General features: G+C 45.4%; 1 protein-coding gene across 2 annotated transcripts in view; it reads right to left on the bottom strand.

The window, feature by feature from the left end:
* The window catches only part of CHRDL2 (chordin like 2), a 150,561-nt gene that overhangs the window by 41,576 nt on the left and 87,415 nt on the right, over positions 1-21,570 (bottom strand). For both annotated transcript variants that reach the window (XM_075198320.1, XM_075198319.1), the window contains one exon: positions 1,415-1,527. In XM_075198320.1, the coding sequence (XP_075054421.1) occupies positions 1,415-1,527 (113 nt within the window). The remainder of the gene's footprint in view (positions 1-1,414; positions 1,528-21,570) is intronic.

Below are 21,570 nucleotides of genomic sequence, written 5' to 3'. Positions count from 1 at the left end.
CGGGTCTGGTTACAGGCACAGGATCCCCGGCTGCCGCGGACAGAGGGTATGGCTGAGGTATTAGCACGCAATGCCCTGCTGAGAATCACTAAGTGAGGGTAATGAAACTGTCTGAGGAGCGGCAGCCAGCTGACGTCAGTGATGTCTGGGGAGCCTGTGCCAGTGTCATCTGATGTGGGCTGAGACGTGTCAGCTGTATGTACATCTTTATCAATTAGCTGGTAAGTGGCCTGGGCCACGGCTCTCCGGCCTATGAAAGAGTCCTTGTTACTGTGGCTGAGACGCGGCGGGGGCTCAGGAACAGTGGTCAGGGAAAAGGATTAGTAACAAAAATGTTAGAGCTTGTAAAGGGACTTAAAACCACGTCATGAAACCCTCCACTGCAGCCGAATAATGGAGCAGTGTGTTAGTGTAATGCTGCCTCTTCACCGAGACTTAACGCCATCACTGCTGCAGGCACTGCAAGGTAGACAATGTTCCTGAAACATCTTTAATGCCAAAAGACTTCTTTACTCAAAATTTCACTTTCTGGAATTTCCAATTACACCTAAAGTATGATGTTAAGAAGCAGATGGATGATAATAGCGGAGACGGCTCATAGGCTGTGATGGAGTAAGATGTATGTACGATCCTAAGATAACCCATCTCAGGTTATGGGGTATTTTGGGGTATTTTGAGGAGGTTTTTTTTCTATACTTCACATCCCCCGGGACCACATTACATGAAGCCAATGGACTGTGCAGGGTGGGAGCACATAGTACCTGCTTGGACTACACCAGGGGGGTTGGAATCTGCTCTATTCAAGTTTATGTCATAAAAATGTCTCTTTTTATATTTCCTTCTGTTTCAGGTATAAAGAGATCTCAGAGTTGTCTACTGTCCACCCATAGACTACCAGACCCCCAACATGGGACGGGTAGTACCTGGGTGGGGGCACTCACTAGAGCAGTACGCCAAGCTTGGATACGTTGCAGTTATTAAATGTAACACTTGGTTTTACTGATACGAAGGAAAATATCTGAAGGGTCTGAAAACACAGAAAGATTGACTGCAATTAGTGAGAGGTGGTTAGTGCAGCCCCCCCCCCCCAGCCAGGGCCAGATCACAAATTGTATTCAAGAACTGTCTTGTGGTAGGTGCCCCTGCTCAGACTACCCCTCCCCCACCTCTACTGTCAGTCATCTGACAAAATGAATTTGCTGGTTCACTATTACAGAAGCTGCAATTAGTGTGACATACAAATGGTTTCTATTCATATTATTGGAGATAAGTTGTTAGATTTGTACAGATAAAAGAATCTCAGCACAGTCACTGCGCTGGTTACATATAAAGAACAATGTCCTGTAACTCCTCTGTGTCATCACAGGACGAGGGACAGAACTGTGACAGACTATAGAGCTTCTAGCAGACATACCTCAGAGCACGTGCACCGTATGCAGTATACAACACCTTGAGGTTCTAGGTAAGGATGCCAGCTCTCCCCGGGACCATACTTCTTGCCATGAAAGAGACAGAACATGTCCGGACCTGGAAGCAGATAGAAGATTTCATTTTACAATATAGTACAAATGATACAGCTCTATTGTAGTTATAGCGGCCAATCACAGACAGCCAGATCCCATCACTTCACAGATGCTCTGCTGTGGGGCAGGTGACTCAGACACACACATATACACCGATGCCTGTGCTGTGGGGGGCCGGATGGGGGAGGGAAGGGGCGCTGTGACGCTGGCCAAAAACAGTTCAAATATGGCTCAAGGAGCTGTATGTTTTATGATGATCAGTCTGAAACCTGTCACATATGCTGCTAATATAGAGGTGTGTACGGCTCTGTACACTAAAAGGGAATACACCTGTCCCATTCTGTGTCCATTACTGTGTATAGACAGGACTCTGCAATACCCCAACATCAAGTAAATGCTGGATCTTATTATAATACCACTATAAAGCACTATACACCTTTGGTGCACACCTGACCACTGGACATGATCATAATACATTTCTATTACACTGTATACAGACATAGGACACTACACCCCCAACATGACCTGACCACTGGACATGATCATAATACAATTCTATTATACTCTATACAGACATAGGACACTCCACCCCCAACATGACCTGACCACTGGACATGATCATAATACAATTCTATTACACTCTATACAGACATAGGACTCTACACCCCCAACATGACCTGACCACTGGACATGATCATAATATAATACAATTCTATTACACTCTACAGACATAGGACACTACACCCCCAACATGACCTGAATAGTGAACATGATTATAATACTGTCAGGTGCCGTCCCTGTGCTGTGTCCGTCACACAGGGACGGACGAATGCTTCCTCTGACGAGCGCCTGGTTGCTAGGCACCCAGACGAACTTCCAGGCAGGCGGCGGCTGCGCGTTCCGTTGCCTAGCAATGGGGCGCTTCTCTCTGATTCCGGCGGTGGTGTTCAACGTCACCACCGCCAATAGGTAGGACTGCCTCCTCTCTCTATAAATTGTCAGCTCTGGCACCTAGTGGGTGCCAGAGTATTAGGTCCTTCTAATCTCCAGCGTTCCTGTGCTTTCATATTCCTGTGTATCCTGTGTATGACCCGGCTTGATCTTGACTACCCGTTCTCTTTGGTGAGTAGTGCTGAAACCAGTAAGCAGAATACCCCAGAGTTCCGTGACAGTATACTCTGGCCATGTAGTCAGATGGAACAGGTGAGCCCTCGGCTCGGGATCTTCTTCTCCATCTTGCCCGCCGAGTTGAACAGCAGGAGGCGGATCAGGCTCGCTTACTTCAGTGTGTCCAAGGAGTTATGTCTCGACTAGACTCCTTGCAGGGAGCCTTAGCTACACCTCCGACAGAACCCCCCGCTGCTCCCCCTCTCTCTCCGCTGTGGCCCTGGTGGCTCTGTCTTCTTCCACGACTCCTTCTACTGGGCTCAGAGTTCCTTCCTGGAGAAATTCGATGGAGATCCAAAGAAATGCAGAGGATTTCTCAATCAGTGCGCCATCCACTTCGAGTGCAACTCCTCAGCCTTCTCCTCCGAACGCACAAAGGTAGCCTTCATGATATCCCTGCTCAGCGGACAAGCGCTGGCCTGGGCTTCACCTTTACGGGAGCGTAACAATCCCTTGTTGGAGAATTCCGCGGCATTCATCGATATGTTTCGCAAGGTGTTCGATGAACCTGGTCGGGTCTCCTCAGCCGCCTCTAGCCTCTTGAATCTTCGACAAGGTTCATTGTCAGTCGGTCAGTATGCAGTCCAATTACCCACCCTCGCATCAGAACTTCGATGGAATAACGAGGCCCTCATAGCTACCTTTTGGCAGGGTCTTACTGACCGAATCTAGGACGAACTTGTCACCAGGGAGCTCCCCTCTGATTTGGATTCCCTTATTTCCCTGTTCATTCGGATCGACCTACGTTTCAGGGAGAGAACGTCGGAGAGATCCTCAGCAAGACGCCCTCTCCGATTGGCACCCACTTTCCAAAATCCCATATCTGCTACGGAAGAACCTATGCAGCTTGGTCGCTCAAGATTGACGCCCGAGGAACGCGAGAGACGGTTCGAGCAGAGATTGTGCCTATACTGCGGGGAGTCCGGTCATGTGTTAAGTCTCTGTCCTAAGAGACCGGGAAACGCCTCCTCCTAGACAGTAAGAGGGAGGCCGCCTTAGGAGTAGCTGTTTTCACTGCCTACTCTTGTTCCAACCCTGAGTTTCTTATGCCTGTACAACTGTTTCAAAGGGACCCCAGCAGACCCTAGCCTTTGTGTATTCCGGTGCCGCTGGGAATTTTATCTCGGCCTCTCTTGCTTCGCAGCTCCAATTATCCATCCTGGACCTTCCCCAGGCGCTCACGCTGACGGCTGTGGACGGTAACTGCGTCAGCAATGGTACCATCTCCAGCATCACTAGCGCCATGCAGTTGCGGATTGGAGCCTTTCATCAAGAGTGGATCCAATTCCTAGTGTTACCTCAGTCAATCCACTTATTTTGGGTCTTCCCTGGCTCCGAGCCCACTTTCCACAATTTGACTGGGCCCGTGCCGAAGTTATCTCCTGGGGCCCGCAATGTCGTAACCAGTGTATCCTCTCACCTCGTCCATGAGTTTGTCTTACTCAGACCCATTCCGAGAAGGTCATATTACCTTCGGTCTACCAATCCTTTAAGGACGTCTTTTCCAAGCAAAGATCGGAGATTCTTCCACCCCATCGCCCTTGGGAATGTCTGATTGATTTAATTCTGGGAAAACAGATTCCACGTGGCAGGACTTATCTCTTATCTTTGCCGGAGATTCAGGCGATGTCACAGTACATCTCCGAGAACCTAGCCCGAGGTTTTATCAGAAAATCATCTTCTCCTGCCGGAGCAGGGTTCTTTTTCGTCAAAAAGAAGGACGGATCTCTACGTCCCTGCATCGACTACCGACAACTAAATAAGATTACCATTAAAAATTGCCCCTTATTGCTGATCTTTGTGATAGGATCAGCAGAGCGCAAGTCTTCACCAAACTGGATCTCTGAGGGGCATATGCTCTTGTACGAATCCGTCAAGGAGACGAGTGGAAGACAGCGTTCAACACGCGGGATGGACACTTCGAATATCTAGTTATGCCCTTCGGGCTTAGCTACGCTCCTGCTGTCTTCCAATCCTTCGTTAATGAGGTCTTCCAAGATCTGTTATATCACTCCGTTGTTGTCTACTTGGACGACATCTTGATTTTTTCCCGAGACATTATCTCCCATCGCTCTCACGTTAAAGAGGTATTATCCCGCCTGTGAGCTAATCAACTTTTTTGTAAAATGGAGAAGTGTATTTTCGAGGTCGATCAAGTCCCTTTCCTTGGGTATATTGTATCAGGCTCTGGACTATGTATGGATCCAAAAAAGGTATCTGCCATTACTAGTTGGCCTCTTCCTCAAGGCATCAAGGCCATTCAAAGATTTGTTGGGTTCACCAACTATTACAGGCAGTTCATTAAAAGCTTCTCTTCCATTATTGCTCCTATAACTGCTCTGACTCGGAAATCATCCAATCCCAGAAGCTGGCCTCCCAATGTTCTGAAGGCCTTTAACCTTTTAAAACAAGCCTTCTCATCTGCTCCAGTCCTTTCCCAACCGGATCAATCAGAACCCTTTTTTCTGGAAGTGAATGCTTCCGCCGTGGGTATTGGTGCAGTACTATTGCAGAAATCCAAACTTGGCGTGCATCTCCCCTGCGGGTTCTTCTCTAAAAAGTTTTTGTCTCACGAGAAGAATTACGGCATTGGCGACAAGGAGCTTCTCGCTATCAAGGCAGCCCTGGAGGAGTGGCGGCATCTCTTAGAAGGCTCTCGTCACCCAGTAACAGTTTTAACAGACCATAAGAACCTGCTTTATATCAGTGAAGTTCTGTGTCTCAACCCATGCCAGACTCGAAGGACAACGTTCTTTGCACATTTCGATCTTGTCCTGACTTATCATCCTGGGTCCAAGAACATTCGAGCAGATGCCCTGTCTCGATCCTTCGACAACACCGACCTTTGCATTTCTCTAGAGCCTCTGCCTATCCTAACACCCACCAGAATTATTGCTCTTATCAACACCTCTTCTAAGACACCCCCTAGGGGTTGTTCCTTTCTGGAGCCTAATTTACGAGCCAAGGCATTACGGTGGGCACACTCCTCCAAGTTTGCGGGGCATGCCGGCGTTAAGAAGACATATGAATTTCTTCGTCGACGCTTTTGATGGCCGGCACTGCATACTAACATACGAAGAATTTTGGCCTCCTGTGCCTTGTGTGCTCGTTGTAAAAACCCCGGGTTGGCTCCACCAGGTCTCCTACAACCTCTCCCTACTCCAGACCTTCCTTGGCAAAGTATATCCATGGACTTCATCACTGATTTTCCCTCTAGCAATGGGTTCACTACCATTTGGGTTGTCGTTGACAGATTTTCTAAAATGGCCCACTTCGTACCCTTGACCGACCTACTATCTGCTTCTCAGCTTGCCCTTATCTTTGTTAAAGAGATATTTAGGCTTCATGGCTGCCCTCGTGAAATTATCTCGGACCGCGGGGTGCAGTTTGTTTCTCAATTCTGGAGGGCTTTTTGTAAGACGCTTGATTCTGACCTCAAGTACTCGTCCGGCTATCATCCACAAACTAATGGCCAAACGGAGAAGGTTAACCAGGACCTCGAAGTCTTTCTACGATGTTTCTCTTCAGACAATCAAACGGAATGGTCTAACCTCCTACCTTGGCCAGAATTCTCCCATAATTTTCATCACCATGAATCTTCCGGTGCCTCTCCATTCTTTGTTGTTTATGGAACCCAACCCACCCTCCCAGATTTCTCCGGTCAGGTCCCTTCTCCAGTTCGGCTGTTGATGGCTTAATACGGAATTTTTCTCAGATTTGGTCAGCTACCAAAACCCAACTTCAGGAGACTTCTCAACGCTACAAGCAAGTGGCGGACCGTCATCGGAGACTTATTCCTCTATTTCAGGTTCATGACAAAGTATGGCTGTCTACACGTAACCTCAAATTGAGGGTACCTTCTAAAAAATTGGCTCCTCGTTATATTGGTCCCTTCCCCATAACTCATGTTGTCAATGCAGTGACCTATAGAATCCGTCTGCCTCCTTCCCTGAAGATCCACAATGTCTTTCACGTCTCTCTCCTCAAACCCCTCATACTCAACAAATTCCATCGTCAGCCTCATCATCCTGCTCCTATCCGGACCTCTACTGATAAAGAATTTGAAGTGAGTCGTATCCCTGATTCCTGTGTTCTCCATGGACGACACCAATTCCTGGTCCACTGGAGGGGATTCGGGCCAGAAGAGAGATCCTGGGTAGAGAAAGAGGATCTTCATGCTCCACGTCTTCTAAAGCAATTCCTTGAAGGAAGATCTATCCAACAAAGAAGGGGAGGAGGTACTGTCAGGCACCGTCCCTGTGCTGTGTCTGTCACACAGGGACGGACGCCTGCTTCCTCTGACGAGCAACCAGGCGAACTTCCGGGCAGGCGGCGGCAGCGCGTTCCGTTGCCTAGCAACGGGACGCTTCTCTCTGATTCCGGCGGTGGTGTTCAACGTCACCACCGCCAATAGGTCGGACTGCCTCCTCTCTCTATAAATTGTCAGCTCTGGCACCTAGTGGGTGCCAGAGTATTAGGTCCTTCTAATCTCCAGCGTTCCTGTGCTTTCATATTCCTGTGTATCCTGTGTATGACCCGGCTTGATCTTGACTACCCGTTCTCAGTGCTCCTCGTGAATTGACCCAAGCTACGTTTGACCATTCCTTTTCTCCTGCGGTCCTGATACCTGACCCGGCTAGTTCCTGACCACGATTATGGATTCTCCTCCTGGCATCTCCTGATTTCTCGGTTTGATCCGGCTTGCCTGACACCTCTTCCATCCTATCGCTTCACTGGTTGCTCCCTCTGAGGACCGCGACCTGCGTGTCTTCCACAGCAAAGACCATACTTCCTTGCGGGGGTCCCTGGCGAAGACTTGGAACACGTTAGACTCCGCACCTCTTTGGTGAGTAGTGCTGAAACCAGTAAGCAGAATACCCCAGAGTTCCGTGACAAATACAATTCTATTACACTATACAGACATAGGACACTACACCCCCAACATGACCTGACCACTATACAATTCTATTACACAATATAAACATAGGACACTACACCTCCAACATGACCTGACCACGGAACACGATTATAATACAATTCTATTACACTATACAGACATAGGACACTACACCCCCATCATGACCTGACCACTGGACATGATCATAATACAATTCTATTATATTCTATACAGACATAAGACACTACACCTCCAACATGACCTGACCACTGGACATGATCATAATACAATTCTATTACACTCTATACAGACATAGGACACTGCCAAACTTATGTAGACACAGGATTGGATATTACAACTGGAGTGGCATTAGATCTGCTTCAGACAGACTGTGACACGGAACATGTGGGCAGCATGGAATTCATCATCTTGCAATACGCTGAATAGAGACTTAAACCAATATATAGATGCAGTTAAGGAGACCATACTTAAGTTAAAATGTGACCCACCGGATGAAACCACAGATTTAAGAGAGCTTGTACACGAGAGATACACTGCGCTTCAGAAGAATAATACTGAGGCACACAATATATATGTCCAGTTTAAAGAACAGCTAAGAAACCAGAGAATACAAATGAGTGTGTCACCAGCCCCTAAAGATTAAGCTTTGGAAGATGAAGGCGAGGAGATCGCCATCCCCAAGAGCACTCTTATAACACAGTTGGAGATGGTGTACCCAGTGAAAAGCAAAGTATGTGGTCACACGTACGAGAGAGAAGCAATTGAAAGGATGATTGAAAAAAACTTCAGCACTTATAGCACTTGTAGGTAACATAGGCACACAGCGGTAGCTGAAAGGATAAGTGTTGCTAGATGAAATTGTCCTTGGAAGTCTCCGATCCACCCTTATGTTGGATCTTAAAAAAGGACATTCACATTTTAACAAACCAAGCACTTCAGCACAAGGAGTGCCACTTTTGTGAATGGATTGCTTGGTTTGTTAGGGCCCCCACAAAACAAGGAAACAATGGGCTTAAGGCAGCTAAGATAACAGTGCTGTCAATGAACTCTACAGTGAAGATGTCATCATCTTCAGCCTCATCCTCACCCTCATCAGTCTGTACATCATCCTAACACAATATGAATTCAACATTGCAGGAAACCACCATTACAGAAGTTATGTCAAAAACAAAAATGTGAAAAAAAGCTTTTACCTTTTAAAAGAAAAAAACACTTATCTATTTTGCACGCAGCGGCTAGACTGATTTTCCTTACAAACCGTTATTCCTCTGCTGAGCCACTCTGTCAGTCTCTACATTGGCTGCCTGTATTTCAACGAATCCAATATAAAATTCTTCTACTAACATACAAGGCCATCAACAAAAATGCACCGACATACATTTCCTCACTTGTCTCGAAATATCTCCCTACTCGACACCTCCGTTCTGCACAAGATCTACGTCTCTCCTCCACTCTCATCACATCCTCCCATTCTCGGTTACAGGATTTTTTCCGGGCTGCACCTACTTTGTGGAATTCCCTCCCACGCACAGTAAGACTTTCCTCTAGTCTTCAAACCTTCAAGCATTCACTGAAAACCCACCTCTTCAGACAAGGTTATGATATTCCTCAACCATCATCTTAATTTCCCTAGATTACCCTATTACCATCCTCTACACTGCTAACGCAAGACAACAACCTTCTGACCAACATTGCAACACACATAGCCCACTCAGTACTTTTACATTTGCAGTCTGGCTGGTCCATTGTGCAATATGATGTAGCACATGCCCTTGTGTTTCTAACTCCCATTGTCCTATAGATTGTAAGCTTTCGAGCAAGGTTCTCTTACCTCTCTGTCTGTATGTATTACCCAGTATTGTCTTATTAATGTTTGTTCCCAATTGTAAAGTGCTACAGAATTTGCTGGCGCTATATAAATAAATGTTGATGATGATGATGACTGTTATGCTGACAGTCTGTTCACAAACTTACAAAACCTGATGACGGAGGTATTCACCTATAGCAGCCGCCTTTCCCTTAAAGCTTTATACGCTCACCGATACTCAGATGACCCCAGGACTTACCTCCAGATGTAATGTAAGTTTGTAACACAGGACCGTATCGACAGGCCAGGAGGCTGAATAGATGGCAGAGGATGGTCAAAGCCGAGGTCAGGGGTCACTAGCAAAGCAGAATGGTCTGAAAACATGCCAAAGGTCAGGGTCACAGGCAGAGCAGCAGAGTCCAAGTTACAAGCCAAAGGGCCAGCATCAGGGGCAAGAAGGCAGGGTCCAAGGTACAGGCAGAAGGTCACAACAGGAGATCTAATAGAAAAGTGACAGAGGATCCACAGGAACTGGGACCAACAGGACAGGAGCAGGTCAGCAAACTGGGAAGCATACGCTATAACTGGCAGGGAGGCTAAGCCCTCCCTGCCTTAAATAGTGACACTGACCAATCAGGGTTTTGCCCTGTAACAGACCATAGAAGCAGGTAATTGAAAACTTAGTTAATTAATCAGCCCACAGGCTGTACCCATTTCAGCGCATGTACCTGTCTGCTCTGTAATGCCGGGGCGCACTGAGTAGAACACTCGGCATCCGGCCTTTGCCTTGGCAACGGTCAGGCCGAGAAACAGGAAGTAAAATCCCGGTCGTTGTGGAGACGGCCCGGGACGCCAGCAATGGGACGAGGTGAGTCACGGCGGTGCCCATGGCCGCCACGGCTCCTGACACACACATCTTTAATAAAGGTGAAACTTTACTATGGAAAAACATATAATTTCCAACATGTTATTTTTCCCAAATATTAATAAACATTCCAGCATCAGCTAGCTTACTTCTCTCAGATAGATCTTAGCACCTGCAATCTACACTGTCATCATCCTCACACTCATCATCCTCACACTCATCAGTGTGTACATCATTATCATTTAAAACTAGTTCATCCCTGCTGGAATCCACAATTACAGGAGTCTCTGTACTTTGATCTAAATGCCAGTAAATGCCTTCCCCGTGGAATTTGTAGTTCAATTTACAACAGAACTGTCACGATCTTTGGGAAATTCTTATAGACCAGGCCAAATGTCAAAATGTTCTCCTGAATCATCTGCATCATCCTTGGGTCTCTTAGAAAAGCTTAGTTTTTTCCTAGCAGCAGTAGCCTGAGAAACTGAAGGAGAGGACGCCATCGCATCATGTACCACTTCAGCTGTCAACTTACTCACCAGGAGCTCATTGCATCTCTTGTGATCTCAGACAGTGGGAAATAAAGAGAAGACATAGCTCTTAAACCTAGGATCATAGTCGACAAAATGTAGTGATATGATTTCCAGAAGTTGATAACTCTTCAATCCGGGCGAATCGATTAAAGTACTTCATCTACAAGGCCGACGTACTTAGCGTAGTTTCTTTGTTTTATCTCCTCTTTTAATTTTTCAAGGTGCTTTTCCAAAAGTCTAATTAAGGGAATCACTTTGCTCAATCTATCTCTGTCTACTTCTATTGTGACTACTTTGTATCGTTTCAGCACCTTGCACAACACGGAAATTATTCTCCACTGCGCTGGACAAAAATACATTCCCACTCCTTTCCCAATGTCATGGCTTGTGTAGTAAGCGTGGATGGCTTTTCAGAGTTTCTCCATCCTTACAAGTATATAAAGTGTAACATTCCACCTTGTTACCACCTCTTGCGTCAGTTTGTGGCAGGGCAAAATAAATTGTTCTTGCACCTCGCTCTTCTCCTTGTTTACTTCCGAACCACTGACCTTGGAGTACCCATGGATTAGAGTTGCCACCTCTAATGCCTCCGCGGGACTCGACAAGACATCAGTGACGTAATCAGCATAGGCCACGATCCTCAACGGACGACCTGGGCCCAGTCTCACTACCACTGCAGTGCCTCCATCTAGCCTCCGGATGAAGGGGTCAATGGCAAACACATACAGAAACGGGTTCAGGGGGCAATCTTGCCTTACACCAAAATCGACAGCGAAGGACGGACCCACCCAACTATTCACAAGAGGGAAGCTCTTGGCCTGCCTGCAGATCGTCTGAAGCCAATTAACCACATGTACTAGGAGCCCATACCTCAGAAGGAGAGCCCACAGGTACAAGTGAGGAAATCAGTTCAAATAAATCCAGTGGGATAAGTAAATAAATGAGAATGTCTTCCTTATCCTTCCTAAGAGCACCCTCAGCATCGCGCAAATCCCTCATCTCCTTAGCATCGACCGACTTCCTACAGCTCTGGTAAGGAGCAGGCGAGTGGTACTTCCCCTAATCCCTCTCCAGAACTAAGGAAGCAAACCTGTATCTCCTTATCTGAGCTTTCACCTGGGTGATATCCCCACCGTCTACCTGCTCAGAGATCAGGAATCCAAGTTTCCTTCTCAAGGCCAGGTAGGCGTTCTCATTTCCCAAGTTTATTCTGGCTACAAGGTTGCAGAAGAAGCTCCTAGTCCTCTTCTTACACACCTCCCACCACTCAGATCTACTGCATCCAGCCTCCAGAAATGACTCTTGAGATTCAAAGAAGTCACTAAAAGACTTTCTGATCGCCTCTTCTTCAAGGAGCCTGGAGTTCAAGCGCCAAAGGCCTCTACCCTTCTGAGGGGTTTCTGAGGCATTCAAGGATACACAGAGGCAAATTTGATTGGAGAACTCCACAGGCCTCAGCACTGGCACCAAAGTTGTCGAGCTCTCCTTAACAAAAACCCTATCTATCCTAGACCTACAACCAGTGTTCCCTCTAAGCTGAGCAATCTGGAAAGGTTTGCATTCACAATCTGCAGGATGTTTCCCAGTAAGATACAGGTTTAACTCTATCATTTCCAGATTGCTCAGCTTAGAGGGAACACTGCCTACAACTACCTCTAAGAAAAGTGAAACCCGTGAGGTCTGGTAACTGACGAATGTGCACATCCACCAGACCCACCTGTCTAACCATACAAGCTAAAAATTTAAATCATAGCCCAGAACAGTCTTTGAGCCTCCCCTGTCTTTGGACCTAGTGACGGTGTTAAAATCACCTCCAAAGACTATCATCCTGGCTGTAAAGAGATATGGCTTGATCGCTCTGAAGAGGCACTTTCTGTCCCACCTATTCTGGGGACCATAAATATTAATTAACCTCAGGATTACTTGCAGGATCATACACCTACCTACTTGTAGTTCAATAATTCGCTGGAGAGTTATCATACTGGTAAAAAGGATCGTCAACCCACCATACGGCTCGTCCACAAGAGACCAGAAAGAGGGGCCACGCCTCCACTCCCGCTTCACTTTATGGAGATCCGCAAACTGCCCCACCCTAGTCTAAAAAGTCAACCTTAAGCGTGTTGAAAGAATTAAAGGCCACATAACGAGCACGCTTGGACAATATAGACGCCACATTACTGTTGGAAAATCTAATGAGTTGGGAAACTACCATTCTGAGTTATAAAATAGGACCCAGATCACATTTTCCTTGTCTTCTTACCGGAGTCCTCGTCCGAAGAGCCCCACCGTTTAATACTAACAGCTGCGGGTATTACCCTATCCTCAATGAGGACTAGCTCCTCACCCTCATCTTCTGGGGATACCTCATTAACCACTGAAACAACAACACTAGAAGTAGTAGCTAGGGAGGGTAAATCCACAACACCTGTTCTCTCTACCACACTTAAATCAGGTGGCTGCACAATCTGAATCGGACCAACCAAAACAGCCTCCTTTGGGTCATGAGGGACAGGGGTCGGGGGATTAGGATCTAGAATAGTAGGGACGGGCCGTATGGGGGGCTGTAGGGGTGGAGGTCTGGACAGGCATTTCTAAAACGAGTTGTTCTACCTCTCTAGAGGACGCAGTTAAAGGGTCTAAAATGGAGGAGAGAGGGCGGTTAGGAGATAAATCCACTACTGACAAGGTAGATTTTACAGGTGCCTCCACAAAAAACTTCCACCTCTTTTGATGCTGTCTCACCATCTCTCCTCTTAGACTTGTCCTTAGGTTTTTGGTACACAAGGGGGGCCTCACACAGTGATGAATTTCTAGCCTTTTTCTCCTTACTATTTTGGGCCTAAAAACCAGCTCACCTTCTCCATTTCTCACCAACTCACCCTTTTTTCCTCATCACTTGAAAGAACCAAAAAATTGTTTGACAAAATCAAGCCCTCCTCCCTCCCTCTTCTCCTTCTTTAGGTCACAAATGGCTCTTCTTTCACTGGAACGGGTATTTTGGTAACTGGGACATTGGCTGAGGCACGACAGAAACTGGCTGGGGAGGGCCTGACACAGAAGAGGATACCGGACCCTGAAAAGGTCACCCAGCCTGAGGTTGGTGAACAGTCTGACATACATCATTACTCTTATTTACACTTAACATTGCAGGTATTCTCTTTGCAGACTCCTCTATTACTCGCAGAGCATCCTTAGCTCTAACTGGAATCTGCAACGGGCCATATATGGAGTCAATCACACGCTAATAGAGGAACTGCTAGCCACAGACACTGATACTGGAGCTGCATTCCCAGCAGACATGGGGATAACCCCCGCCAAGAGCCGAGACAAGCACACACCACATCGGCTAGTAGCTACAGCACCTGACCGCAATCTTACCCCTGTCTCCATATTTAAGTCTGAAACAGGCTTGAGGTTCACTAACATAGCTGGGCACACATTTTGGATGTCAGGGGCAGAGCGCATCACATTAGTGGGAAGCGGTACAGAGGAGGAGCCTTCCAGTCTTGCCAAATTAACGGCCGGAAAACCATCACTTTCCCCTGCAGTGCCGCAGCCTCACCTGACGCCATCAGCGGATCCCCTTCCAGCTCACGAATGCGATCATATAGCGGGTTACCCGCTGAGTGCGGCACACCCGAGACATATACATTCACAGGCATAGATGCAGAGGTTTCTTCCCTCTCTGACATAATCTCCTCCGATGCAGACGATTGTAACCGGGAAACAGAGCTTGCAACTGCCGTTGCTTCTCGGACAGGTCTTAATCCAGGCGGTCAATTTCCAAAGCATACCCAGCGGGGTTACGTCTGTAAGCACTGTTTTTCTGTTTCTTTTTAAAAATAATTCAACAACGATTCATCAAGTTTACTTACCTCTAAATCTGGCTGTTTCACGTAGCATTAACACCTCCTCTCCAGCAGGAACAGAGGTGTCTTCACACACAAGCACTGAAGTTGCAGGAGCAGCAGACATTACAGGTGTAGTAGTAGACACCGCAGATGTATCAGTAGCAGGCACTCTGTTAGTAGCAGTCATTGTAGTATCGGCAGACACTGTAGTTGTAGCAGCTGCAGACATACAGCTATAGTAGTAGCAGGCACTGGGGATGTATTCGTAGCAGAAACAGTGGCAGACATTGGAGCTGTTAATTCACACTCTTCATGCACACAGTTAACTTGCACTTTACCTCCCATGTCTTCACACTGATTAAACATATATTGACTTTTCTGCTGCGAGTTTGCATGCACCTCCACCTCAGCCCATGCTGACATGTTATCCAAAGTTTCCTTAACTTCAGGAGCCTTCCCAGGCCAATTGTTGCATTAGGACTTCTGGGTTATTTCTACATGAAACTGGAACCGAGCTCTGAGCTTCCTCTGGACAATGTCCAAATACAAGAGATGTTCACTGACCCCCATGTTCTGGTTTTGGATCTGGATTAACTTTTTGTTTTGGTTTTGGCAAAACCGCCCTTGCGTCCCAATATTTTCTAAAATCCCAATTTTTTTGCTAAAATCACATAATTTTGCTTTTTCCCCCTACATTATTATTAATCTCAATAACACTAATTTCAAGTCATTTGCAGTCAATTTTGACCCCCTCAAAGGTCACAATATTATTTTTAGACACTTTCAAACAAAAACTGCAGCGACCTGGCTGGATGCTGAGCGACAGAGCAATGACACAAACACACAGCAGTTCATAGCACATCTAGGACACATTGGCACACAGCAGTGGCAGAAAAGAAAAGAGGTGCAAGATGGAGTTGTCCTTGGATCATGAAACCAGTTATAGCTAATTTGATCGCTCCACCTGTTCCTCGGATAACTGTGGTAATTCTACAGTTAATACATGGCGACGAGCGCTGACCCCCCCCCCGGGATGCGGCTTTTATCAGACCCAGACCAATCCAGGGTGCCAGACAATTCACTAAAAAGAGCCATTGTAATTCACAGCAGAAAGCAAGTTCATCACAGAGCTTCGAATCAGTCCCAATTCCCACAAAATTATAATCTAGTTAGGTACCTTTGATGTAAAATACAGATTACATACACTTGATGAAACCGCAGCAAAGTGGAAGGTAATATATATACACGTCTATTTAGACATCCATGTTTACATTACTGTGGCTTTACATACGCTACAAATAGCTAGACAACTGTTGTCAGGATTTGAGTAAAAATAATTCCATACATAAGAAGTGGATTTTTTGGTTTTATGTCCAGGCATGACAATGGCCTTCATCTTATCACGTGCCAGAACTGCTTCCACCAGTGCAGGACTTGCACAAACAACATCATCCTCATCAACATCCTAATTAGCGCCCTCATCGGCTACACAATTATCCCCCTCATCCTGTTGCAATTCCAATGTGGCAGCCTCAATTGGTGTATCACCGGCTACACTCGGGCTGTTCATGCACACATCTGCAGAAATGGTGAAAGGGACCTTCTTTATGGGTACACCATCAGACAGGTCAGGATCACACATAGCGCTCGTGGATAGACTCTCCTCAGGGATTTGTGTCATTTCTAAATCTGAACATACATTTTCCTCTAATGTCTTACTGTTTTCTTCCAGCTCGGCTTTTACACGTAAAAGTATGTGGACACCACTTTTGGAGTCCGAAGGACAAGGTCTTGCTTGGTCACGACTGACCTTACAAGAAGAAGCCTCAGTGACAGTTGCAGAACTAGCACTCATAGAGAAAGGCGAAGGCCTCATTCTTTCCTTGCCACTGCATGTGTAGAATGGCATGTTGACAATTTTATTTTTTTCTGTAGATAACTTTGCCTGGATTACAGCTCTTTTTTTCTTGACCAAGGTGAAAGGTGTTTTTTTATATTTTTGTTTCCCTGACTTACAAACACTATGCACTTTAACATAGGCTTTAGCAGATGATGTAGAGGGATTACTATCATCATGACTGGTGCCAGCAGCTGCTTGGTGCTCCTGCTCTTCTGTGTACTGCTGTGAATCGATTTTAATAACGCTGTACAATTTGACTGCAAATTCAGAAGATCAAGCCTGCCAGCCCTAATATTTTTATTTCAGCAATTACAATTAGCAATGGAGCAATGGAGCTCTCCTCTTTGTGTGTTACCTATAAAACACCATACAATTTGACTGCAAATTCAGAAGATCAAGCCTGCCAACCCTAGTATTTCTATTTCAGCAATGACAATTAGCAATGGAGCAATGGAGCTCTCCTTTTGTGTGTTACCTATATAACACAGTACAATGTGACTGCAGATTCACCAAGGGGTATATTTACTAAACTGCGGGTTTGAAAAAATGTAGATGTTGCCCCTAGCAATCAATTAGATACTAGTCATTTTGAAGAATGCACTAAATAAATGAAAGCTAGAATCTGAATTTGTTATATGGAACATCTCCAATTTTTCAAGCCCGCAGTTTAGTAAATCCAATGGAGCAATGGCGCTCTCCTCTTTGTGTGTTACCTATATAACACAGTACAATGTGACTGCAGATTTAGAAGACCAAGCCTGCTAGACCTATTAATTCTATTTCAGCAATGACAATTAGCAATGGAGCTCTCCTGAATGTCACTGGAGACTTTGAAGAACACTGCACCCCTCCTCTTTCTTTTCTACCTATGACGCTGCCCAACTGCTCTAGAGACTGCCAAGAACTGTGCTACCCCTTCTGTGTCCCTCTGTGAAATGGCGCTGGATCACTGTGGAGGGCGGTACTTATAGAATCCAAAACTTGCGAGATGCGACGACGTAACAATGAAGTTTTGCCTCGTATTCAATTCTGAGGGAGTGCGAAAGTACCGAGCCGGCTCAGCTCTCGGATCTGCTAAGTTCGGGTGTGTTCGGTTCTTGGGGGAACCGAGCCTGAGCATCTCTACCAAATACAGATGGTTTGCTCTCATCCCCAGCCAAGGGATGTCATTGCAACATAGCTTATCTCGCTTGGACTCTCCTCAGGATATGTCATTTCTGATAACGCCACCAATATTGTTAGATCATTACAGCGGGGAAAATTCCATCACTTTCCCTATTTTGCTCACACAATCAACTTGGTGGTACCAAGCTTTTTAAAAAAAATGACAGTGACATGCAGGAGATGCTGTCTGTGTCCAGAAATAATTCAGGTCATTTTTGGCATTCTGCAACAGCATGTAGCAGATTGCAGGTGCTGCAAGACGAACGGAACTTGAGGAGGAATGTACTTTAGTCCAGCGCAGTGGAGAATACTTTCCGTTTTGTGCCAGGTGCTGAAACCACTCTAAGTAGTCACCTGTGAAGTGAGTTCAGAAACTGTTAGCTTGGGTCAAGTGATTCCCCTAATTATACTTTTGGAAAAGCAGCTAGAGAAATTGAAGGAAGAGATGAAACTAAGCAATTCCGCTAACTTGTAAATGAAGTAGTTTATTTGCGTCGCTAGGATCCGAGAGTTATCAACATCTTGAAATCATATCACTATATTTTGGCAACTGTGAATGATCCTAGGTTTAAGAGCTATGTCTTCTCTTTCTTTCCAGCTGACCCAGATCTCAAGAGATGCAATGAGCAAGCTGACAGCCCAAGTGGTACATGACCCGACCGGTACTAATCATTATATACACATCACAGACCAGTACTAATCATTATATACACATTTCAGACCGGTACTAATCATTATATACACATCACAGACCGGTACTAATCATTATATACACATCACAGACCAGTACTAATCATTATATACACATCACAGACCGGTACTAATCATTATATACACATCACAGACTGGTACCAATTATTACATACACATCACAGACCGGTACTAATCATTATATACACATCACAGACCAGTACTGATCATTATATACACATCACAGACCAGTACTAATCATTATATACACATCACAGACCGGTACCAATCATTATATACACATCACAGACTGGTACTAATCATTATATACACATCACACACTGGTACTAATCATTATATACACATCACAGACCAGTACTAATCATTATATACACATTTCAGACCGGTACTAATCATTATATACACATCACAGACCGGTACTAATCATTATATACACATCACAGACCAGTACTAATCATTATATACACATCACAGACCGGTACTAATCATTATATACACATCACAGACTGGTACCAATTATTACATACACATCACAGACCAGTACTAATCATTATATACACATCACAGACCAGTACTAATCATTATATACACATCACAGACCGGTACTAATCATTATATACACATCACACACTGGTACTAATCATTATATACAAATCACAGACTGGTACTAATCATTATATAGTCACAGACCGGTACTTATCATTATATACACATCATAGACTGGTACTAATCATTATATACACATCATAGACTGGTACTAATCATTATATAGTCACAGACCGGTACTGATCAATATATAGTCACATACTGGTACTAATTATTATATACATGGTCACATACTGGTACTAATCATCAGGGCTGCCGAGAGAGGTGGGGAGCGGGTACTAATTACCCGGGCCCTCGCTGCAGACGATTTTTTTTTGTGTGTTTTATTTTTTGAGGGTATTTTGCGGCGGGGGGGGGGCTCGGTCGTTGGTGGGGGAGCAGGTGAGTTAAAAAAATAAATAGAAAATAAACAAACATACTCACTCGATCGCTGTGCCAGTGTCCCTCCCCTCCAGGAAAACTGGGGGGGGCATGGCATGGAGGAGTTAAAAAACGGGGGGGGCATGGCACAGAGGGGTTAAAAAACGGGGGGGGGGCAGCATGTCACAGTGGGGTTTATAAACGGGAGGGCAACATGTCACAGTGGGGTTAAAAAACGGGGAGGGCATGGCACAGTGCGGTTAAAAAACGGGGCAGCATGGCACAGTGGGGTTAAAAAATAGGGGAGAGCATGTAACAGTGGGGTTAAAAAACGGGGGGCAGCATGGCACAGTGGGGTTAAAAAGGGGGGGAGGCATGGCACAGTGGGATTGAAAAAGGGGGGGAGCAGCATAGTATAGTGTGATGAAGGGGAGCCAGGTGAAGGGGGCAAAAGCAGCATGGAGGGCTCAGTGTGATCATAAGGCATGGCGATGATGAAGGGGCACATTATTGTAATGTTGGAGCTGGAGGAAGGTCTAATTATTAATCGTGGGTGGTATTGATTTAACACCAGGGTTGTGTGGAATCATCTAAATGTAGCCATTTTTTTCCAAATAGGGCCCCCAGCATTCCAGGATGTAGACAACCCGCAACTAAACAAACTAAACAAACCTGCAGCCACAGGTTGTGAAAGTGAGAAGAACAGGTAGGAGAGAGCAGGACAGTATGTGAAATGTTGGGATTCTAGAAGAGACAATGCCAATTTTTGGTGAGTGTTCTGCCCAATTTAAGGTGCAGACCAAGACTGAACTCTTTCTATAAACACTGCATTCTTTCTATACTACACTGTGGTGCTAGATGTCCTGAAAGTCAGGAGTGCTTGGACATATGTGACGCTCCGGCGAATTCAGAGCCTAGTGATTTTGATGTGTTAGCCACGCCACAATGGCGCATTGCTACGCCCCCAAATGAATGACCCCACCCCTGAAAAGGTTTGCGCCGCCGCTATTTTCAGGGGTGTGGTCCCATGAATTTATTGCACCGGGGCCCTGAATTCCTCTTGGCAGCCCTGCTAATCATTATATACATAGTCACAGACCGGTACTAATCATTATATACATAGTCACAGACCGGTACTAATCATTATAAAGTCAAAGACTGGTACTAATTATTATATAGTCACAGACTGGTACTAATCATTATATAGTCACAGACTCGTACTAATCATTATATAGTCACAGGACCATCTGCCCAGACTGCTCCCATACAGTCATTACCACTGTTCTTGGATGGATTGTTTAAGCGGCACATTCCTCTGAGACTACAGCTTTCCATTGATTCACCTCCATCAGTAACAGGACACTCACAAAAAGTCTGTTTGTTTTTCTTTGACTGCATTTAATGAGCTCTGTTCCATTCAGCATGGCCAGGCCGGGCCAAGGGCAATAATGTGTTGTGTGGGAGAGAGCCCGCCCTTTATGTGGGGGGTTTATATTAGCTTAGCAGATACACAGTAATAAACGGGGAATCTCTGTTCATTATATTTGGCCTGATTCATTAAGGATCTTAACTTGAGAAACTTCTTATTTCAGTCTCCTGACCAAAACCATGTTACAATACAAGGGGTGCAAATTAGTGTTCTGTTTTGCACATAAGTTAAATACTGACTGTTTTTTCATGTAACACACAAATACTTGACAGCTTATTTGTACACTGAAATTTAAAGTTGATATTTGTGTGTTACATGAAAAAACAGTCAGTATTTAACTTATGTGCAAAACAGAATACTAATTTGCACCCCTTGCATTGTAACATGTTTTTTTTCCAGGAAACTTAAATAAGAAGTTTCTTAAGTTAAGATCCTTAATGAATCAGGCCCATTTTAGCTACACTGGTCCTAAATGACATCCTTCCATCAGCGCAAACTTCCACCATCTTTCCAACGCAGAAATCCAGGTGCACCTGTGGAAATTGCGAATGTTTCACCAAAGTGGCTTTTGCACGGCTCCTTGACCACTTTGCGGTTCAAAAATGAAGCCCTATAAATACACAGCGGAACAACGGGTCCTGAAATTGATGTAATCTAAAGGTTAAGAATCCCTGTACTAGAGCCATAAACCCCTCTGTAAATGTCACAGATTATAACTCAGTTGAGAACGAAACATCTT

The sequence above is a fragment of the Mixophyes fleayi genome, chromosome 2 (assembly GCF_038048845.1).
Source record: "Mixophyes fleayi isolate aMixFle1 chromosome 2, aMixFle1.hap1, whole genome shotgun sequence".
Lineage (NCBI taxonomy): Eukaryota > Metazoa > Chordata > Amphibia > Anura > Limnodynastidae > Mixophyes > Mixophyes fleayi.
The sequence above is the reverse complement of the archived record's forward strand: the minus strand, read 5'-3'. Positions and strand labels throughout refer to the sequence as shown.